This window comes from Aquila chrysaetos, chromosome 4, assembly GCF_900496995.4.
Source record: "Aquila chrysaetos chrysaetos chromosome 4, bAquChr1.4, whole genome shotgun sequence".
NCBI lineage: Eukaryota > Metazoa > Chordata > Aves > Accipitriformes > Accipitridae > Aquila > Aquila chrysaetos.
The window spans coordinates 19948060-19972915 of NC_044007.1; the positions used below are offsets into that span (position 1 = coordinate 19948060).

Genomic DNA, 24856 nt, shown 5'->3' on the forward strand with positions numbered 1-24856 from the left:
CCTTTAGGTGTGCACTGGTAATTGAGCGCACTGAAGCCAAGAATGTGCAAAACCTGCACAGATCCAGGATCAATCCAGCAAACTGATCCATCTGTACCCTCACCTCCACAGCCAGCTCCCGTGATGGTAGGGTACCACATCAGCATGAATCTTCTGCAAGATTCCTGCTGTGCACAGGCCAAGGGGAGAAAAGTAAAATACAGTGGACAGTCCCTAGCAGGGGCAAAAACCTGCAGGCAGCTTCATGCCAACGTGCAGCCCTGCCAACAACTGGGTGGAGACTCACGTGCTGTGTTGAGTCTCTAAGCACACGTATCTGAGCACCGACTCTGTAGGCTCTGGGCTGTGCTGGTCCAGTCTTAGCCCTTTTCAGTTGCAATGGTGCCTGCTCACCAGGAATGCTAACCTCTGGGATCCTAAGTGCAGATGAATGGCATTTTCTTAGCAACTTGCCATAGAAGTCCTACCATGGCATAGGGATTGAACAGGCCTTTGTGCTCTCTCCAGCCTTTCTTCCTTCCAGACAAGCATTAAAAGGATTGCACTGCTTTATACAGTGGATTTCCTCATCACAGAACAAAATAAATTCACCTATGAAGTCCACTGATAAAGGTTTTCCATTTCATATCCAGCAGCTGAAAAACAACTTCCTCTACCAGAGGTGGTTTGGGGGGGGGGGTGGTGGGGGTGGTGGTGGTGTTTGTTTGTTTGGGGTTTTTTTATTGTTTTGGAGAGTGTTTTTGTGGGGTGGTGCTTGGGTTTTTTTGGGGTGGGGTTTTTTGTTTGGTTTTGTTTGGGGGGGTGGTTGTTTCTTTTTTGTTTGTTTGTTTGGCTGGGTTTTTTAAGAGGCAGGTAGATTAATGACCATTTATTTCTGAAAACTAGTCTCTGCGTTGAATCAAACTTCTAGCTGGTGCCTACCAAGAGGATACAGATCTATACGGGTACAGAGTCATTCCAGATAAGGCTAATGACTAATTTCAAGTACTTTATTCTCCATGTAGATTCATGTATGTGTAGTTAAGCAATAGTTAGTCCTAAAATTCTATTCATGCACTGAGCAATGCAAGTAATAAGCAATATTTCAAGACATATTAAGCAGTATTAGTTTTCAGGACAAAAACACATTCAAGAACTGTTCTAACACTCTTCCACTCTTGACACCAACTCAAGGGAGGGTGGGAGAACTGCCCTTTCCCTGCATACCAGGATACATGTACATCGCATAGCACTGCTTCACTGGAATCCGTATGGTTTAGATTTTAATGGAGTGTTGGTTTTAGAGCTGAATATATGGAAGCGCTTGAGTTACATGAAGAAGAATTATTATTGCAAACCTGACTACAGCTACAGTTGGTGTTCTTGGAAGATGAGGGTGCAAGTAACAAGAAGCTAACAAATTCATGCCAGTAAGTCAAGTTTAATTTGCTTTCCTTTTCCCCTCCCTTCTAAAGCTGGCTGAAATACAAGTTCCACTGTAAATGCAGTGACTAGCAAACATGGATGCCATCACAAATACAGCCCTGCCAAGAGGAAGTCCTCCGTTGACTAATAACAGAGTTTCCAATAGCAACAGCAAGATATTCTGGGCACTGAACTGAAGAGATTTAGGGATATATTCTAAACAAGATGTGCTTTTTGCAGCTACAGAATATGAACTGTATAACATTTGGACAAAAGGTTTCTAAGAAGTCACCAGTAACTAGGATTACAAAGGTAGAATCGGAGGTTTTGCTGGCTCTTCAATGACCTTTACTTCAACAGGTAACACTAAGCTCTCCCTATCAAGCCTATTATCAAAATATGGCTGCAAAAAAATAAAGACAGAAGTCATCGCTACACAGTTTGGCATTGCAAAGGTCTCAAGTTTTTGCTGTCAACTGAAACAATATGAAAACATAGCCTTTTATTTTGCAAAAAGGAGACTGCGTGCTTGATAATATTTTTGTGTAGCATTTGTCACTGTCAGAGCACAATACAGAACATAATCAAGTTCATTTGTTAACTAAGTAACCCATTCTTTGAAAACCTATTCTTTAATGCAAGACAGCGTCAGTGACATATTACAAAATCATTTACTAGAACTGGAAAATTACTTTTATAAAGATCACATTATATCACAGCTTCTCTTCTGTACCCTTTGCTTGCTGAGAGTGCAGGGCATTTCATACAGTTACTTCCCCTGCACACACAGGATTTTTTAAAATTTTTTTTTTTATTATTTGAATACGGAAAAAAACCCCAAATTTCCAGTGCTGCAATTCAATAGTTCTATCAAAGACTGCCCATGCATTTTCATGGGAGTAATTTATTTTATCTTTGAAGTAAATACAAATTTGTCAGAAATATTTCCTAGGTCAAATTGTAAGCTCTACTATGTGGGAATTATGCCAAAATAGAAGCACAAATCAGAGTGCTAAAAAGTACTTTCAAAAAGATGCTAAGCAGTAGCGAAAACTAGAAGCTTCTAAGCAGCCAAATAAGATGAAATTTGTCATCAAAACACTGAAGACAAGAAACAGAACAAACCTCCTTACAGAGAAACTGATACACTATATGCCCAAGTCTGACATTGTTATGTTAAAAGTTGCCTCTGCATAAAACGTTATATACAACACTTTCCAGCAGCGTAGATGCCTGCTGCACAATACTGCACCGCTGTTTTTTAATACCTTGGAGGTAATATGTTATGCACCGCTAAGTAATTCTAGCCTACAGTACAGCTTCCCACCATTTTTAATTTTAGAATGCAATCAAGTTATTTGAGATGCAGGTAAAATAAAAAAAAGACTAACAAGGGTTTAAAACTCTAGATGGCACACTCATACAGTAAAAGACTATAAATCTGAACAGAAGTACATAGGTTCACCTATGGTATTTTCTTGGTTTTCCACCTGAAACATACATAATCTACTTGCAAATACTGTTCTGAGGCCAGTTTGTGAATTACTATTATAAAAGGATCTGCACTATTTCCCCAAGGTAGAATTGGGTGATTTAATATAAGACTATGCAGTATTTGCAGTTTTGTATTTCAACAGTACTGAATTAAGTTAATTTAAGATTCCACATACAATTCATTCCCATGGCATAGCACCCATCCTTTCACACTACGATACTCCAACCTACTTCATGGATAATGGGAATGAGATCTTAAGTGTTTCTTAAAAGCACAGTCTTGTGCAACGACCACTTCAGTTACATACATTTTCAAGCTTTGAACTCACAGGGGAAGTTTTTGTTGCTGCTTTGTTTTTAAGCAGAAGCTCAGCTTTATTTCATTACATCAAGTCCAGGGTCATAAAAAGGACATTTCAATACATAGCCTTTAACTTACCCATCTATATAGAGTAGACAATATAAAATTTGAAACTCCAATCAGCTTGGATGGTGGCAACAGTCATGAAAATGACATCGCAATATTTTTATTAGAATTTGTCAAGGGTATGTTGCTGCTGTTATGCAATCTTACTGAAGCCACAATAAATGAAATGATAGCTGTGCAACTGAATGGCCACAGTATACATCTGAACAACATCCAGAATGATCAGAACTGCAAAATGCCTGAATTAGGGGTTTTGACTCATCATCTGAGTAAATAAACAAGTGCCTAAAGACAAATACAAGATGGATTTACAGTGTGCTAGATGCTTCATGGTAATGGTGTAAAAATACTTTTATCCTCCGCTAAGCAGAAGGCAGTTGAACATGCTATCTCACCCTTACAGTGCAGTAACACTTGCTTACTGTGGAGAAGCTAATATACCACAGCTTACACCACAGTGAAGGGGTACCCATAGCACAGGTACAAAATTAGTACAGACCAGCATGCAGCCCTGCATTCAGATGGTTTTGAAATTCATGTGGAACGTATGTACAAGAAAGGACACACAGAAGGAATAAAAAAAGTGCATTTGCATATACCAATCGGAGAACTACGTGAACGTGGAAGCATTTGCCCACAAAGCCACAGAGAAGAATGTCTTTGGCCTTAAGCCAGTACAAGAGCAGCTCTGAAGCAAAGTAGACGAATAACTTTTCTCCATTTCTACAGTACTGGATATCAACTCATTAATGAAACCATTAACATCATCTTTTTTCTCTAATAAAGTGTATTCATAATCATTCCTTGCTGTATGGTAAACATTTACCAGAAAGTGTATATCTGTAGCATGCTTTTACTCTTAAATAGGCAAATAAGATAAAAATTTCTAACATGTTATTCATCTACATACACAGATTCATAATTGCCATTAGCAAGTCCAAAAAATCACTGTAATTTTTTTTAATCATTTAACAAGTTTATTTCTACAAATTGTGGCTTAAAAGCAGGTATTGTAGATACAAAAATCTGAAGAGACTGATGTGCAGCACATGTCATTTCTTTATGTTGCCTATGTGGATAAGTTACTCGTTTCAGTGGGTATTTATCACATTTCTTGTAGCAGCAATAAATAGGCATTTTACTTTTCATAAAACATTATTTTAGATAGCATGTTAATCAATACAAAATTAACTTTTAACAGCACTAGAGTAACATAACCCATAGGTCATTACAGGTTGATCGTGGAATTGGAAAATTTAATATTCGATCTCTGTGCGAACCTAAGACTGAGTGATTTGCAGGGTCTCCAACATGTCTTCCACTGCCTTCAAAGAGTATTTAGTTTCCTTCTTACTGCGACCTGCAAACTAATCAACAACAAAAAAGGATCGTTATTTGTCATATCGGAAATTCTGTGCATAGATCCTGTGCAAATAACAGTTCTAAACATTAAGTACCAAAAATTAACTCTATTTACTACAAACTTAAAAGCACAGCCTCTTTATTATTTCACTAAAACCCCGCATTTTTACTAGAATACAAGCTATATCACTCTTCTTCTAACAAGTAATGCAAATGCAACAGAACTCCTTAATTTCACTCATTTGCTCCGAATGTCAATATTCAGCACTAATAAATACTCCACTTTGAAATTTAACATTTATCTGAATAGAGATCTTCCTGCTGTTTGTTTGCTTTGCAAACTTTAATATAATTTTTATTTCAGACTTTATTTTTTTATGTGATCCAAATTAGATTATATTTGTAGTTTAAATAGTAGCAAGACTTGGACCTGTAGTTGAAGCTAATCTATTATTTATTTTTGTTATAGTGAGACAGAGAAAGTTCTGTTTATCAAAACCTACTACAAAATAATCCAGTCATCATGTAATTATATTTCACAGGTCAAAGTAACTATGAGTAATGACCTTGTATTTGATCATAACCTACTATTACAACAGCAATTTCAGGGAGCATTTGAAATAAAGTCTGTCTTGATAACAAAGAAAGATACAGCTCAATAAATACTACTTATGGCTTTAGATTCCCTAAGACACATGCAGCCAAGTTTGGGAAAGCAAAGAAAGGGGTAAAAGGGTAGGAGATGTTGATCACCCCATGCAGACCTCAAAAGGGTTTTTCTAACTGTATTGACAATTCCCATCACTCATCAGCCATATCTAACAGAGTGGATTTATTGACTAGGTTGGTCTTCAGTCAAATGAAACTCTCAATCATTTTTAATACACCTGCATTAAAGAGTTTTGCATTTGGAGTTGGGAGGGGTGGTAAAGAAATTACAGAAGCAGTAACTGTAACTTGCTGCTAGTAAAATAGCCTATTCTCTACCTAAATGTTAACAACTAAACACTCAATAAATTTTCAATTTAATGTTTTTTATTTCAAATACCACTGGTGTCTTGCATAGTTAGTCCTTGATTTATAATGTGTCCCTTCTCTCTTGTAATTAACTTAATTTAGCAAACTCTTCATGACCTGTTAAGAAAGATTAAGTCATCAAACCCAGGTAATATCACACCAGCAACAAGCTGCAGGACCTGTTAACCTGCTTTTGACCCCTAGGCTACAATCTAATGTTGGGATTCCCAATCAGTACTGAGTTCTTAAAAAAATAGTTTTGGCACAGTAAATGAAAAGCTATTTCAAACTAAATAGTTAGGAGAATGAAATGCTGTTATTGTGACAACATTTTATAAATAAGAGACATACTGAAAATGATGTATTTTCATATTTCCAGATGATGAACTGATGTGCCATGTTTGGCTCTAATAGTATGTATAAACCATTCTTCAGGTTGAGCAGTTTCCATAGTGACTTGCAACAGTCAACTTCAGAGGAAAATCAAAGATTTCTTAACGCTCTCCCAGGTGAGAGAAGTAACTTGCTTAGATCTGACTTAACAGAATATCCTCTTTTTGTTCACACTAAACAAGAATAGTCCTAAGCAGATACCTGGGGAGTCCAAATCTTTTCACAATAACAAGCAAATGAAAAAAACAGAACTCAAAATCCTCGACTGAAAAATTGTTTCAAATTGAAAGCATTCAAAGATTTCAATAAAAAGCACAGAAGCCTGAATATACTGTGGTGAAAAAGCACGCTTGGCAAGACACACAGAAAGGACGCAGAGGAAAGCTTCAAAATAAGATGAATTTTACTTATTTTACTTCTCTTCAGGGACACTGAAAGCAAAACCGACATAAGACATTAGTTTAAAAAATGTTACTTGCTAATTTCAAGACTGGTTGCCTTCATGATACTGACATGTACTTTAAGCTGAACAAATAAAACCAAACTCTGCGTCATAACAAACAGAAGTATACTTGGAAATGTAATCACTTCAAATTTGCCCTGACGAACAATTATTTTGTCTATTCTGCCATTACACAGCAATTTGACTGATTGAGCCGGAATCCATTTCTTAAAATCATGATTTAATTTTCTGTTTCCCAAATGGTTTGTAACAAAATCACCTCTCCAACCATAAATAACATGTAGACTGCTTAACACAGAAGAATTTAGCAATGTACCCAAGAAGCATGTATCTGGAAAATTACTATGAGTAGGATCACATTAAAGATTTTTGTGAGCATTAATCAAACTTGCCTGCCTCTGCTGAAACGCTTCTACCAGAGGACATGCTAAACCAATTACCTAATTGAAGAGCACTAGGTAGCCATATTTTGTTTCGATGTTAAAGTAACTGTGACTTATGTCCTCAGTCAGAACAGATACACATTCTTCACAGGGTTTGCACAGAGAGAATAATTCAGTTTCCCAGTGATACAGCAAAACCAAGCTTGTAATAATAATAAATTTAAAATAATTCTTTGAATAAATAGTACTTCGCTAACATCTGAAATTAAAGATTAAAACTAAAAATTTTTTTTCTTTTTTTTCCACCCAGTCAATTAAATTTAAGTGGCCCAGAGAATAATGACCATTTTTTTCAGAGCATATGTTAGCAGCCAGGAATTCCAGCTCCATACAGCAGCCCTAGCTACAAAACCTTTCTGTCTTCCTGCAAAAGTTTACATTTCTCCTAGATTAGGCACAAGTGAGAAGTACTAAGCATGGAGGGTTACATATTTAACATCAAAATAAGTATATTAACCAGATGGAGCATCAAATATCTGTGCTTTTCAGAAAATTATTTAATTCAACTATTCTTTATCACTATGTTTTCCTGTAAAGAAACTGCTGTACAGTCTAACCAACATTGGTGAAAACAAGGTTTTCTTTTCACACCCAAAGACTGTTTTCTTTAAATGATAATAAACTAAAAGGTTCCTCTGATTTCATACAGGAATGCATAGGAAAAGCAAAAATCAAGTGCCAAAGCAAACTGCCTGAATGAGAGAATAAATTGAAAGAAGGGGACCAGTAAAAATATTTCAAGTAAATTGCATATAAAATAAAAAAAATGCAACTATAGCCAGTGCTGAATTTGAAAAAATAAAGGCAGTTTTCCAAAATTACTGAGCAAACTGTTGGTAATTCAAGTTCAAATCCAGGCTGAAAATGGGGAAAGATCTCACTGTAAGACAATTGCTTGAAAATAACTTTCTGAATTAATAACTTCATATTTTAAAGTCACAAATTCATATAATTTGTCTAGGCACCCAAGCCAAGGTTCTAAATGCATCTTATTCTCTAGAACATGACTACCAGAAAAATTGCATTTAACAGTATAAGAAGGTCCAACTAATAAAACAAGTCAATGCCAAACTCAACAAGCTCTTAAGGCTCTTATTACAAAGTGCTTTGGATAATGCAAGGAAAGTGAGGAGGATTTATACAGATAATATAAGTATCTAGCTTCAAACCTGGCTAGACAACCCTCCACTAATGGAGGAATGCAGTAAGGGCTTCCACTGGCACAAGCGACCACGGTTTCATCCCTAGGTCCAAAAGATGACAATTTCCAACCATTCAACATGTTAAGGGAGCAACAAATCAATACTGACTCATAGGGGAAACTGCCACCTACTACATCACCAAACACCATTTGCTGTAGATGTTGGATGTTGTACGTCTCCGACATACAGACTGGAGTGGCCAAACCCTTCTGCAGTCATGTAACAAGCTCAGTAGGGTTGGGCTGGGGCAGTCCTGTCGAGCTGTAGTCACTAGAACTTCTTGTGGTACTTCTGTTAAGAGGAAGGGGGTGTTCACGCCATTTGCTTGCCAAATACTAGCTTGAGCACTTATATTTTCTGTACGGCTAAATTCCCCCTATGATTCCAGATACGGTGTTCGTCATTTTAATGTCCCAAACAGCTAAAAAGAGCAGCAGAAGTATCCAACGTATCACAAAAGTATGAAGTCACAAAGAAGTTATGACATGTGTTTTAGATATATGTTAGTTGTGTTAACATGATCTGTTCTGGTAAGCCTAAACCAAAAATGCTTAATGTAGGACCCAAAAGAGTTTCACAGAAACAGTGGAATTGCACTTTCCAGTGAAAAAAACAAAAACAAAAACCAAAGAACAAAAAACCCACCCCACACCCAGACCCACCCCCCCCCCCCCCCCCCTTACTAGTCATATTTTGTTTGAGATATTGTGATGTTAACAGAAAGCCCCGTGGAGAGAAGAAAAAAAAGGGGAAAAAAAAAAAAAAAAAAGGCATGCTTATCTGGCTGTGAGTCAAGTAACTACAAACCATCATAATTAAGCTTTCATTATATTCAGAACGAGGAGATGCGTATTTCTAGGTCTTAACCTTGGTATGCCACCATTCCACAGCCAACACATCCTGATGCACCCTGAAAGGGGCTGTTTCCCAGAAGTGCTAACAGGTCTCTACTGCTGCTTTGAACTGGAAACTTCAGCTGCAATATTCACTTAAAACTTCTGTTCAAAACCACTCTAATCTAAGCAGTTCATTTTATTAAGATGTAAAGCATGGAGTAATAGTTTTCACTTAAAATTCACACATCTTTTAAAACCTCTTTTGTTCTATCAGTGGTGAATCCACTGTGTATTCTGTTCTTCATGGGGTTTTGGGGGTTTCTTTTGTTTGTTTTTAAATCCTGCAATACTTGAGTTTTCCATCAATACTGTGCTTACAGGAATGCCAGACATACCGCAGTCAAAAGAAGTCCTGCTTATTTATGGGACATCAGACAAAGTTGGTAATTCATACACACCTTACTGTCATGAGCAGGTAAATGATTTATAATGAAAAGCAGGGACTCATTTAAAGAGCAAAACAGAGAAATAAACTTTATGCACACAAGTATAAAATGGTTAATTATGTCCTCAGGGATATAATATTCTTCACTGTAAAGTACAGTCAGAAGCTACAGGGCCAATCAGGGTAAATGGAAAATACTTCAAAGTTGTAATACATCAAAAACACATCAGCCACAAGAAGCTGCACTCTTGGCAATGAATTGACATACAGTGTATTAAGAAAACTGCACTGGCCATAAAAGAAAATCCTAATTTAATTCCATAATAGATGGAGCTGGTCAAAAGGCCATTCGGTAGTATTAACTGTGAAACAGTAGCAGCAAGAGAAAAATTAAACGTTGGGTTCTGATACTGAAATATTACAGTGAGAAAGAAGCATTACACGTATAACATCTTTGCATTTAATACCAACATTTTTGCTCAGAAAAAGTTCAAGGGAGAACTGGACAGTATGATCCTGATGTTCAGGATTACTTACACATAAACTTTCATTGGCAGATCATTAAGAATAGCTGTAAGGGAGTCAAACAGATGTACAATTTTTGGGATGCACAGACAGCAGAACCTGAGCTAAACCCTGTTTTCATTCGTAGTTATTAAAAAATATAGAGGTTCGTAATACAAAAGCAAATCTAAATGTTTATGTATAACCTTTCAAATAGCTGAAAAGACTCCTAATGACTTCAGTAAGCTTTGACTGTGGCCTACAAAGTCTACATTTTCACAATTCAATGGGCATTCTTCTATAAAACTATGCAAAACCAACTTCAGTCACAATTACTAAGGTAATTATTAGGAACACCATTAAATATGATTTTGAAAGGTCAGAATAAACTGAAGGAAAATAAAATTCTAGAATTTTCATTTGTTTTCTAGTAAAATAGAAGTAGATGACCATATCACTCTAAGAATTAAGATATAAGGTTTTATTAAAATACTCAGCTGTAGAACTGAGTCTTGGAGGTCAACGTTACACTAGTGTACATTCAGGTAATGTTAGTAGAAAATAATCTGTTTAAAGCTAATAAGTAAATAATACTAATTAATAACTGTAAAACATCAGCCTTATATTAATTGGCTGGCTTCCAGGAAATCTAACAGAAGCAGAATGCAAAAAATCCAAGCAAATTATGCTGATGTACATGTCATATCTAACCTCTTGAATAGCAGTTGATACAAGTGCAGAAAAGAACTACAGAGCATGTCAAGAGTATCATAAAACTATGACGTACTAACCTGGTATGCTCTATTTATTTGGTTAGCTGCCCAGCTGGCGTATTTCATATTATCTTTTTTCATTTTTGCACTTGCTTTTGGATTGGAAGCAATATGGCTGGCAGACTAGGAATACAAAAATAAGAACAGTGTAATTGTAAGATGTATGCGCATGAAAAAAAATTAAGAGCATTCAGCAGCTTTGCATTCAGAGTCCCATGCACAGAAAAATATAGATATATTCTATATAGATATTTCTGCACAGATAGCAGAAAAAGAGAAAAAATAAAAACAGTTACTGGTAAATGCATCCAAATAAGAACCAGCTAAACCTTTAAAGAATTGCTTTATTAATTAAAGCTAAACTAGGCTTCAGCTCAGTTGTGTTCCAAGTTAAGAACCAAACCTGGACATGATCAGCTAATCCAATTTGCTTTTCCTAAAGTGAGAATTATGAATTAGTTTTTCAGATTCAATTTATTACCAGAGATGGTATAAAATACATCACTTGTGTGTCCAAACTGCCATTAAAAACATGACATTTTTCCCCGTGGCATCAGAAAGCAGATTTTAAATGCAGGTAAGACTCTGTACATAAACTATGCCCATCTTCCCCTGAAAAAATGAAAAAGACTTCTTAAGAACTAAACTCATCTCAGAGACTTTTCCACGTATATAAATAAATCCACTTTGCAAGGAATCACTGTTACTCCCTCCCAGAACATCCTTCTGAGTGCAAAAGTACTTGAATGCAAAGAACCACAGAACCCTACTCTCACCCATCAATGAAGAACCTCCAGAGAACATTTTAAAAAGGAGCATAGAAGCAAATGTCTACATGAATAACACATTTCAAACTTAAAGAATGTTTCCTTACAGTTATCTCCCTGAAACTACCTCTAGAAATAGGAGAGGAGTGGGACTGTCAAAGCAGCAGCCTCCACAAACTCAGGAATGCATCCTCTGAAGCTGTGCCCACATGAATTGAATTTGTGATCTAGTACAAGGTCAGGGCCCTAAGATGAGGCATAATTCTCTCTGGTTTCCTGAATTCCGTGAAGTACTGACCAGTTTCCTCAGTAGATACAGCTGAAAGCCTTTGTGGAAAATTTACCAGTTATGGACATTCTTTGGGGGACTACAAACACTGGGCACGTCTGTCAAGTACAAAAGCCGCAGCCACAGCAAAACCAGATCCTAAAGCCTGGAAACAGCATTACAAAGAAATCAGGAACCAAAGGGTAGATACTGAAGCAGTGATGGCAAATTGTGCTTGCAAAAACCACCTAGTAAAAATGTGACAGCAACCAGCTGAGCAAAACTGAAGAACTGAAACAGAGCATACACACATTTTTTGGAGTAATGAACTTGCATTATGCAAATCAGGGTTTATGTGTATGACTTTCAGGCACTGCCAAAACAAGTTTCCCAAATGCTTGGGTCATGTTTGCTCAAGGTTGCCAGCCAGATCTTTACAGATAACGGGCTCTAAATCTACTTTACAGACTGAAAATAACAGGCAGAACGTAAGATCTGACAGAGGACAAGCCAAGATTGGCCATAATAAATCCCAGGGCTGTTCTAGAATCAATGCAGAAGTCTATATGTACACGCACCTTAAAAATCAGTTTAGGCCAATAAACAGATTTGGTACAAAACTTACTCCTAAAAAGCTAAATGACCTAAGGAACAGCAAGGAGGCAGGCTCTTCTCCTTCTTGAACATACAATCACCAACCCAAGAATCTCTGCAGATGGACTAAGAAGATTAGGTCTAAGTCTCTTGGAGTCTTAATGGTGATGCCTAACAAGTCTTTGAAAGGAAGCTGCTATTGCCTGGTATTAGCAGGAAGTCTCAAAGTTACCTGCCTGGTGTGTCTCTGTAGGCTGCCCCCCTCCCAAGAGATAAAAGGGTGGCCTAGATTTAAAAAAAAAAAAAAGAAAAAAAAAAAGGAAACTGTCTGGTTTTGTCCCTAAAAAGATCTTTTAAAAGATCTACAATCTAAAGGAAGATCTTCAATAGAGGCCTCAGTATCTTTGGAGAAACTGAAGAGCTGGTGCCAGTACGTGTTACCCATAGTTACTGTAGTCATGGTCACACTCAAGCCAACAATGCTGTGCAAGCTGAAGACTCATTTTGAAACTGAAAGTAGAAAGTTGTATTTAGAAATTGGAGTGAGAAAAAGCAAAGAAAAAAAACCCCAGGCTGGTTAAAGAGAAAAAAAAAAAAGGCAGCCATCATACTGTGCTGGTACTCTTCAGCAGTTCACCTTCTTGTAGAGAGGAATATGACTTTAAATCCTTTTTCAAGAAGTTACCTTCGTGTGCCAATAATGATAATTCTTGGAAAACACAGGCAAGACTTAAAACTTAAAAGCACTTGAAGTAAGGAGTACCTACTGGCATAAATTTCTCCATACTCACTATTTAAAAACAGTTAATAACCTGAGCTATTAAGTCAAACCAACAGAAAAAAAAAACAAAAAACCAAAAAACCCCAGCAAATGGTAAAGGATAATATACATGCATAAAAACATATTCAAAATGATAACATGGAAAATCTATAATTGTGCTTACCATGTAAAGTCCAAACAAAGCTCTCATATTTCTGTTGTTAAGCTTCAGTGCTTGTGCGAAATACTTTCTTGATAGCTCAAGGTTTTCAAGCCCCCCTTGAGTGTATTTAACCTGTAAAAATTATAAGCTCCTGAAACTTGCACATCATCCATATCTCAGACATTCACTCTTGAAGCAAAGATACTACGACACCTCACTTCAGGTTTGTTTCGCGTGGTATTTCAAATCAGGTGAGTGCTACTAAAGGCCAAATACTGGCTTGGGAGAAATCCAAGCTCTTTTCAATATACAAATTTTTAAATATTTAACTATAGGAGGAAAAAAAGCCAGCATTAATTTAATTAATTTATTGCTACAAGAATAAAAAGTGATTATTTTACACCTACACATACTTACAACCTTGGCATAGTCTCTTATGAAAAGTAACACAAACTTCAAATCTGAAGCAAAATTTTGACTACTATAAATCCATACTAACTCTATATTCCTTCAGCATGCATTACACCAGTACACAAAACAACACAATGCCTTTCATTATCTATTCAACTGCAACAGTGTACAAAGTTTAGAATATTACTCCCTTGTTTTTCTATTCATTTTGCCTGTTATTAGATCAACAAAAAGAGGGATAAATACTAGAAGACATGCTTCAGTCTTTCTACCAGAAAGCTATTTAGACTTTCAAGTTTTAATGTTAATCCAATTCTATCCACATTAACAAAACAAATCCATTCTAAGCAGTTAACAGTACAATTGAGGAAAAAAAATAATATACATCTGAAAAAAGAATGCTAATGGCTAAAAACCTTGAGCTAAAACTTCTAAGGGCCCTCTCTCCCTCCAGCTCTCTTTCAGGCAAAATTTCCTATGTGGAGCCCGAGATCTGGCTCCACAGTAACAGGCAATATATCATAACCTCCTAGGCAGCATTGTTGTGGAAAAGTTTAACTTCTCATGCACTTGATTTGAAAAATGCATAAACACTTCAACAAGAATAGCTCATTTAAAATGAATTTTTATCTTCAATAATTCCTGTCCTTACTCTTATATTTAGCTTAGTCACACCGAGTAAGAAAATACAGTTTTCTTAACATGTTAAGTTCTACAAGATGTTAACATTCTCTGTGTACTCTCTTAAATCTCCTAGGGAAAAATTAAAGAAACCATTTGTATTCCATTTTCACCACTTCAGTAACATAAAAACAGAATATGTATTCAAACATAATTGATTTTTCCAAAAATACCTACTTCAGCATACTGCTGACAATATAAGTGGTTGTGTGGATTAGTCATCATAAGCTCCTCTAAGCAGAATGCTGCCTTTGCATAGCTGAGGAATATAAAAACAGTGACAAAATGAAACAGCGTATACAGTTCTTTACTTCAGTTTCTTTACAGCACAATAAAAGAAGTCTTACTTTTCCCCCATAACTTCACGTGATTCACAATTAAGAAAAATATTTTCTTTTAAAATGATGTTTGAAACCTCAAGTTACTATTTTTACATCATAGTGAAAAATGTACAAAATTTAACAGTCTAGGTATATATGGAACAGCTCATGGAAAGCATTTAATATACTCACTTCCTATTAATAAGTTCTATTTCTTATCAACAAGAGTGATGAGTAGAAACAGGCATTAGGTACTTAAGACACTGAACTCAGACTACAAAAGAGTTCATTTTTTTCTACAAGTAACTTCAGCTACAAGAGGATTCACAAACCAAGCTACAGACCAGAGCGCTTACACTATCAGTTAACTTTACCTGCTCACAGTCAACCACAGAAGTGAGATCGAAAAACCATACTAAAAGCAGTTCTAAAAATCAAACAGTTCAAATGTATATATGAAAATAGCATCGTACCAGTCCAAATGGGCAACAACTTATCATTGAATAAAGAAAAGGCTAGTACTTGTTCTTTAAATGAAAGCTTTCAGAAAGAATTAAGAAGTCAAGCTCAAAATGTAGGTTTATTTATAAAAATCTTAGCTTCATAGTCTTTCAACCAATACAGCTCCCTGCAGAATTTACATCTTCTACAGATATGTGATAGCACTGTTGCACAGAGTTTACATGATAGGATTCCAAAATTCAGGGCTGCAATGTTTATAATGACAGTGTGGGTAGATATTTAATATCAGACTAAAAGCAATTTAGCAATTATGAGACAATATTAAACCATATAATCTGTAAAATCTTACTTCTTAAAACTAATACATTGTGGTTTTCTCCTGTGCACATTATGATAGTCACGTATGTATTTCAAATATTAATTTGAAGATAAAAGGATAGCCATCTCATTCTCCAAAAGCAGAAGCCACAGTTCTCGTAACGGAACAGAGCGTATATAAACCCTGTACATCTAAGTGTGTTTATGAACAATGGTAACAGCATGGTGATTTCACAAGCAAGACTAAATTTGTGACACTGATAAAATAAGTAAGCTGACGAATTGTCTCTTTTTTAAAAAATTATCTTTTAGTTGCTTTTTAGCCAAGATCCCAATTTTCTCCCCATTTAATCATTAAAATAATAATAATAATGTTCATAAAAGTACAGTGAGCACAGTCAATTCTTTCAATGAACTGGAGAAAGTTCTACATATTATTTATAATTGGAATTACAGACCAAGACAAATATAAGCAAAAGCAATTTCTCAGGTTTTATTACACAATTTTGTAGTAACGATTATAGCCAAAAAAACCCCAAACCCAGTAACAGAATATGTATGTTTGCACCACTCTATCATTCACTTTTGTACCGACAGATTTGACAAGCTTAAATATCTTTCTAACCTTTTTTTTTTTAAAAAAAAATAGCTATTTTCTTGGAAAACTGGCTGGTGAATTTCCCAAAACAAATGGAAATCTGGATATCAAAATTCTAGATTATTCCTTAAGTCAGCATTTGAAAGAGCTTAATAACTGTTTTCTTTGAGAATGGGGTGGAAGGAGAGGTGATGGGGGAACAATTTTTTCATCACAGTGAGAATGGCTATTTCTTTCTTTAGAATTTGATTCTTTTACTACTCTCTGGAAAGGAAGGAAGGAAACAATGTGATATAATTCAGGCTGGGCTGAAGAACTAAAGAAAGGGGAAAAAAAAGATACGCCTTTGGGTGGAGGTTAGAATTAATGCTGTGATATTAGAAAACTTGCACTAAGGCTTTGAGCTAATCCTCTCACACTGGGATTTCCTCCTGTCACTACAGCAATAAAAAAAAGCTAACAAAAACATTAAATATCCAATAAGCATGTTACTACAACATTCGGCATTCTTGATTGCATTGGGTTTTGTACCCAGGCGACCAGATGCCTCTAAATCTGGATCCATGTTTTGTTTGGGTTTTTTAATAAAGGTTACTAAAAGTTCTTGCAGACGTAGGCTAAAAGAAAATCAGAATACCAGTTGCTGTGATCAACTGATTTTAAAAGTAAAGAATTTAAAGTCTATAACTAGTAAAAAACATCACTTGAATGAAAAATTATGGGAAATAAGTGCTGTTCCCTGCTACACTTAAACCACTTCTTTTAAAATACTGGATTTAAAAAAATGACTGAAACATGCAGCTAATTAAGTAAACTCTTTCTGTTTTAAAATCAAATGCCTTCTTAAAGCATTTGGTAGTCAGATAAGGTTGGTAATTATTTTCTATTGATGCTTGTTATATTGGAAATGTGACAGCATACTTTCTAACACTAGTCCTTCAAAAAAAATCACTGAGGTCTTTGACTTACACAGAGTAGGTTTCAATTTAGCTGTTTTTATGCGGACTTAGCAAACAACTTACTCATGTTCATTGATGTAAAGTTCTGCAAGTTCATGCCAAGCTTCTTGGTCTCCAACAAATCTGTATAGAGAAGACAAGAGAGGAAAAAAGGAAAAATAGAAAGAATGTGCAAGGGATTCTGTAAATGACCAGCATGGAAGCAAAAGCGTAAATCAAATGCAAATTCCATTTTAATTAAAAAGATTTATCAGAATAGCAAAACACAATCTGTAGTCTTATAAGACACTCACTGTTCCAGATACTCATTCAGCTCTCGGATGGCCTCAAGATTTTTCCCCTGGGCTTTTCGAATGGCAATCTTACGCTTTCTTGCTGCCTATGGATTGACATTAATAAAGGATTAGGGTCTCATAATTCCCTGGGTTTTTGTAAAGAAAGCAATTTGACTGTGCAAATTATTATCTCAATACCAGTGGAATTCCACCGCAGAGCAACTGCTAGGTTGAAGTTTATAAACATACCCTATGACATCCCACTGAGAGACTGAAAACCTCTTCTTACAATCACATTATGTATGCTTTTCTTTGGAGACACAAACTGTATGCATTATTTCATTCAAATAAATGACTGTCCAGATTCTGATAATTACAAAACAGCAGGGGACACTAATCTTCAGCCGTTCCAAAGACCCCCACCTTGTCATTCACAAGATCCATGACTGAAGAGGAAAGATGGTGACTGAGTCTTAGAGAATCCCACAGATGCATCTTGGTTGCCACTGTATAAATATGGCTTTCAGCCATTTATAAAGATTCTTGCTGTAGTGCTGAATGCTATCTTTCATTAATGGTGAATACACACCAATTTCATAAACCAGTTTCTTACCATTCTTGGAGCACAAAGAAGGCTCTTCAACGTAAAGGGAATATAAAATAGCCATTTCAATGGCAAAACTGAGCAGTACTTTAATATGTGGGTGGAAACAATAAACAATATAAAAACAAGTTATAAGAATTATAATGCATTTAAATGTTGAACACTATAAAAGTTGTTACAGACCACCAAGAGAAAAGATACACAGAATTTTAATAGTTGATTATTCTGTACTTCAATCCAATATTCCAGTTTCTGAAATACATTGGTTACAGTTCTCTAAAAGCAGTTTTCAGACCTGTAGGAGCTGTGAATCAAGATACACTTGAGGTGTAATTCAAAACAATGGATGTCTTCCCAGCAGTCTGACAGAGTTGGAGCAAACAGCACTACACCTCAGCCAGCCTGAAAGTCATCAGATCGGGAATCTGACAGAATGAAAGTAAAACCAAATTCCAGCATAACATGCCTCAAAGAATGGGCACCATCAGCCTCCTGTCTCGCCTATAACCGCTGTTCTCCCGGGTGATCACAACCGCTGTAGTCAGACAAGAGGACAGACAGTCTGGTGTGCATGATGTGTCTGCATATACACACACACTTATATGCCATTTGTCCATGAGATAGTATTAATTAAAAAAAAAAAAAAAAAAAAAAAAGCACATTTTATCTGGGAATGAAGTCCCATTGTTTATTCCCCTCATAGCTCTCATCCCATTTTGTATCTTATAAAGAGGATATACAGTTGGGTATCACCTTACAGAAGCCTTGACAGCACAGGAACAGACAAGTCTTCAACAAAACCTTAAACAATTTTAATCTTTGAATTTAAGATAGCTCTCAAATTAGTTTCTTCATGATGTATCTTCCCAAGATCACAGTCACATACACCCCAAAAGAGTTCTTATACTTTTACAGTATTTAAAACATAACTGTTCTCTTAAATAATTTCTTATCCTTTGATCATCATCCGAACAAATTAATTGCTTCCAGAAGAAGAGACTGTAGCATTTAGAGTAAACTAGTTCAACCTACCAAAACAGCACAACTAGAAATGCTTTTAACACTAACTGTAGATTAATTCTTTCCTTTGAGTTCTTCCCCTTTACCTCCCCCACAAACATATATTTGATGAAAATTCAGTGAAAATTACTCAAGTGAGGAAAAAATATTTCACTCTTCTTCTTAAACACAAGGCACAGGCAGAGTGAAAATTCATCAGAACAATCAGGAGACAAATTAGGACACAGGCAATGTGGTAGGTTTACCCACAGTCATTTTGTTTTCCACTGCTTCTTTGTCAAACTGCAACCTATGAAGTTACATTCATCATTCTGCTTCTATTGGGAGACATTCGGCTAAAAGCCATAACTGACTGTGGAAATTCGAACTGCTGACCACATTTATCACTATAACAATAACACACACTTGTTATTTTATTTTTGAGTTTTTAAAATAAATATAAAAGTGTAATTAAACTTTTTTTTACTATAAAAAGAATAATCCCACATTCTTATCATATTGCTACTATTACTAAACAAAACCCAAACCAAACCAAAACCATTGTTCTCTATCACATTTTATGAAGAGGTCTCAAAGCATTTTGTAAAACAGGTCACTACCCTTGCTATGGTGGGAACACCAGGGTAGTGTTAAACTCACTACCCAAGGCTGATATTATACACAGCCCAGCGGCCTGCCCACTGAGCCCGAAACATGAAAGAAGGGAAAGTGGGGATAACAGCATGCACAGCCGGAGAGGCGTATCACGCAATTACAGCTTACAAAGACAGAAGGTTTTTTTGCAGGTAACGGGCTATCTACTTTAAAATATAGCTTTTCGATTAAAAATTCAGTTGTTATTTTCAAAATCTAAAGAAAAAACAATCAAGAAACTGATCAAAACTAAACTGCTTGGGAACCGAAATAATCTCTTTAATATATAAAATCAATCAGTGCATCTGACAACTTAATTTGCAATGGCAAACAGGAATAGTATACATAAGCCACCCTCCTTTTTTGTTTCTAATGCAACTCCTTCAATTGCATGCAACTCAGTCCTCCAAAAGAGTCTGGAAACAGATTTTCTCCATGGCTGCTTTATTTCTTAACCACAGCACTCCCAAGTAACATAAATCACTGGAATCTCAAGACATTAATTTATGAAAAGCTACAACTATTTCTAGTCACAAATATAAACTGATGTTTGCCTATAACAAGCATGTCATCTAATGCAATCAAATAATGAGGACAGAAGGATTAGACATAATTAACATGTTCTGATAGTAGCATTTAGGAGTTAAATGAATTACATATACATTTGACAGAATTTATCTGCTTCTAAACTGCACCAAATCCCACAACATTTCTTCAAAATTACACTTTTTGTTTCTTATTTGAGGAAAAATAGTATTTAAAACTTCCTTTTTTATCCACCTTCCTTATCACCAAAAATAAAGCAGCATCTAGGCTTGAAATCTGCACTCTCTTTACCCTCAAATAAACCTTCAGAAATGCTGCGGTAAGTTTATTTACAGAGAACTCTTAGTTTACAAAAAAGAGACTCAGCCACTTCAAACAGTGTTGACATTCAGAGGATGAACAAAATGTTGTATAGTAGCATAGAATTTTTCAAAGTCTCTTTAAAACCACTGGGAAGAAGTCAATGAGGATATAGGGTTTTTTTAAAGCAATTATTAACATTTTTCCATCACATAAATAACACAAATATTCTGAACACATTGCCAAGAGACATACACATAGGTGTTCAGTAGATCTGAAGTATTCAGACCTGTGACTCCTAGGAGTGGTAAGACAGGCTAAAAAATAGACATGAAAACAAACCACTATTGCTTTTACCTGTATTCACAGACCCTCTCCCATCTGACTTTCTAGTTTTTGTTTGAAACATAAAGACTATCCAGAGTTTTTTTAAATAAAAACTGAAATTCAATGACTCCAGTTGTCAATGCTTTAAGAAAAACATACATGAAAAGGCCTGCCCTAAAACCAAAACATGGGGCATTTAGTGTGCTGTAAACTTCTAATTCTCATTCTGATTTATATTGCCTCTGAGTCCCTATCTAGCTTCCTGCGTGTATCAGCTTCCTCCTCAGTGAGCTGGCGCTCATACTCAATATGCTTACTGAGCATCCTGAGGAAAGCGGCATAACTAAAGACAATTTATACACATAGCACCAATTTTTATTTCCATCAAGTTAAACAAAATGTTTTACTGTGCAGAACCACTGCCAACACTAATAACCCTTTTACCCGGCAAAAAAAATAGTTATTTGATAAGGAAAGGCAGCCCCCCCCCCAATTCTACAGAAGCTTTACCTAGCATTTATTTCATATATCCCGATTTATTACCAACCTAAGTATCAGCTGATATAAGAAAATCAGGCCATTTCATATAGGCAATTTTATTATGTTTCAGGCCTTTTTTTAGTAAAAATCTCACATTTCAAAATATAAGCTCATTTTTAGGGGACCTATTGCAAGATACTAAAAACCAGCAACATGCAGAGTACAAATCTGTTCAATCATTAATTTCAAGTCCACTAAGAATATCCATGAGAAACTTATTTTTAACTACAAGATCTGAAATTATTTTGAAATCTACAAAGCATACTAAAATAGTCGTAACAATTACGTTAATAAAGATAAAAAAATAATGTTCAAGAGTTACATTTCGGTTCTTCGCATCATGACCGTAAGATTTGTAAGAACAAGCCTGATACAAAAATGAAATCAATCTCCTTTCTCCTTCCACCTTAAATCAAAAGGAAAAGACAAAACTTTCAGTGCTGCAACAAGATCTGCAGTGTTTGACCATCCAGAATCCATGACATGGAAATCCCCCTATCAATTTTCCAGTTAAAAAAAAACCACTAGAATGGTTATTGGCCAATTCTGTAAATCCAGCATTCTTAATCGAAAGATATATGCCATCTTAAAGAAACACTTATACCGTAATCAGTATCATATGGACTAAGGTACTTCAGTATTTCACATATTTATTAAATAGTGAACCTTTCTAAGCTATTTCTTTTAAAGACTAATAATCCCCAATCTGGCACAAGAACTAATCCTGCATTTGTCATGATTCTTTTTAATTAGCATTAGGTAGACTCAAAGTGAAGTGAGGAGTTGAACATTTATCAACTTCTGCATTTGATTAGTAAAACATAACAAGAGAGAGTCTAAGATTGTTCTAAATTTCATGGCTGCAAAGAAAGTATTAGTAGGAGAATTTTCAGGGACTGACACTTCTAAGAAAGGAACTATTTCATATCTGTATAACTGCTGCAGCATTAAACAAATTGTATTTTGCATCTTAAAAAGAAATTTAGAAATTCTAATTTTTAGATTTGTTTTTATCAAGGACTTACTATTTTAGAAAACGTGCATTTGGTCTGAGAGTTTGATACATTAGAATGATTTCCCTCAAATTGCAATATGCAAATCAAAACAGAAGCGTAAACAACTACAACAAAGATAAAGGGAAGGGATTACACAGGCGTCAAAAAATACCACATAATCTGAATACAACCACCATAACGAATGTACTCTTAGCAGACTTAAAGTTTTTTCAAAGTTGACTGGAATTGGAAAACATGAAAAATGTTATATACCAAAGAAGAGTAGGAACAGTTTACACAGAGGAAAGTAAGGCTTCCCTGATCTACTGGAGTTCTTTAAAGGAGTCACTAAGAGTGTGGATGAATAAAGATCCATTTAAAAGTCAACTTTGACTTCAAAAATAATTTCAGATCTCTCACTCTGAAGCTGAAAGCTCTGAAGGAAACTAAGCTGCCACAGTGTAAGAGGGGAAGGTCTTCACATGGATAAATAAATTAGTCAAAAGATATAAAATAGAGGAGAAAAGAGCTCTTGTCTATCACCAGCCAGTTCTCTGCACTGAGAATCCCAGAGTTGCCTGTACTAAAAACTACTGCTCAGCATCTTCATAAGTGATCTAACAAGGGAATTAACAGTGATGTGCTGAAGTTAATTGATGATAATGAGTTATGTAAGCATAAAGAACAAAAGTCAGTTGCAAAGAACAGCATTCACAACAGTGAATGTCAGCATGATAAAACAGCCCCTGAAATTTAATCTAGATAAAGGGCTGCAGATAGAGTAAAACAATACTAACTTAATATACACAGAAAAGCTGTCTGAATTTGCCCAGTTAGGAAGGAGAACCTGGAGTTGCAACAAACTGTTCTATAAAACATCAGTTCAATGTTCAGAAGAGGTCTTAAAAACCAAACAAAATAAACACCCTAAAACCCCCAATCCGCAACACTATGATACTGGAATTACCATAAAAGAAGACAGAAGAGAACACATCAGTGGCATCATTTTGCCATTGTATAATTCCATAATGCTCTTGCATTTTTAATACTGACTGCAGTTCTGTCCTCTCCTTCCTCATCCAAATATAGAAAAAAAAAAAACCCAGAAAGGACACTCAGAACACCAGCAGAGTTTCACAGGGCACAGAATAGCAACAAGAACTGCTGGACAGAGGAGGACTTCTCAGCTTAGAGGAAATAAAATGCAAAAGATCCCTAAAATAATGGGCATGAATAAAGAAAACAGAAAACAACTGTTGACCATAACAGGCAAATTAGTGGTATCAAGTAAAATAGTTAGATTGAAGGTTGGGGGGGGGGGGAAGATTTGCCTAATCCATGAATAATGAAATTTCATTTCTGAATGATGTTGTAGACTCAAGTACACCAAATTTATACAAGTTCAAAAAAGTTTAAAAAAAAAAATCAATGCAGAAATTTCATGAAGCGCTATTAAAAACAGAGTTACCACTTCTGACACAGGAAAACCATAACATGAAAATGAATAGAAACTCGCAGAACAGACCAGAGCATACTGTGATTGTCCCGTTCTTGTACACTTCTGCTATCTGCTATGGGTCACTGTCAGAAACAGGACAAGTAAAATGGACTTTCGGCATGACTCCAGTATAGCTGTTCTTACATTCTCAAATACTTAATTTCAAGGGACAAAATCTCCACCAACACTTAGAAGTGCTACACTCACGAAAACAAAACATAGGAAAAAAGCTGGAATGCACTCTGCTCTCTTACTTCACCGATCATGATTGAACAAGAAGCAAAAAACAAAATCTCACAAAGGTAAGTGATGCTCTAACTGTCAAAAGAAGAAAACATTTCTTTAGGATCCACATAGTGCATCCCCAGCTTAGCCATCAGTCCTCCTTGGGGACTATCTGAAGCAGCAGCTGCAGCTCTTCATACCTCTCACCAACTCCATCCTGCATCAGCCACAGTACCAAACTATCTTTTTTGATTCCCTTTAGAACTACCATTACACATATTTAAGTTTAGGGCTAGCTGTGTCTTTCCCGGCAATGCTAGCAATATATTTAATGAAACATACACACATCACCTCAGAAAATTCCCCCTATTAGTAGGTACTTCATGTGGTGACCAATCGTCCTTCTTGCAACTTAAAGCGCCCTTTAGACAAATGTACAAAGCTGCAAGAACTTCACAGGAGGTCTCTGTTCAAAACGAATGCACAGCTACTGCAGGAGTTTTAAAGAATTATTACTGTTCAGATGATAAATAGATATCCAACGCTTAGACTTAAGTGCTCATTATTCTCACATTATTTAGTAGACAAGGAACTGGGTGGGGGGAAGTTACCTATACAGTCAAGAGGGTAGTAATGCACAATGACACAAAGAGATGCTAGGAAGAATGAACTCAGATATTCGTGATATACAATTGCTGCCTATTTATATGATACTAAGTACTAGGATTTTGCTCTGAATCTTTCTAGTATCTGGATTCCCACATGTCTTAGCCACCTCCTGTGCCTCTTTTGAAACATGTCCAGCTTGGCTAGAAAAAGAATCTCAAAA

The 24856-nt window shown here is 35.8% G+C and overlaps 1 protein-coding gene across 2 annotated transcripts in view; it reads right to left on the bottom strand.

The window, feature by feature from the left end:
* Positions 1-975: 975 nt before the first annotated feature.
* EMC2 (ER membrane protein complex subunit 2) overlaps positions 976-24856 on the bottom strand; it is a 45529-nt gene continuing 21648 nt past the window's right edge. Inside the window, exons 6-11 of one of the 2 annotated variants that reach the window (XM_030011213.2) lie at positions 17358-17443; positions 17128-17187; positions 14585-14666; positions 13337-13447; positions 10782-10886; positions 976-4692 (exon numbers count right to left, since the gene is read on the bottom strand). In XM_030011213.2, coding sequence (XP_029867073.1) covers positions 4606-4692; positions 10782-10886; positions 13337-13447; positions 14585-14666; positions 17128-17187; positions 17358-17443 — 531 coding nt within the window. In that variant the 3' untranslated portion in view covers positions 976-4605. The remainder of the gene's footprint in view (positions 4693-10781; positions 10887-13336; positions 13448-14584; positions 14667-17127; positions 17188-17357; positions 17444-24856) is intronic. The other variant, XM_030011214.1, reaches the window with a different exon arrangement.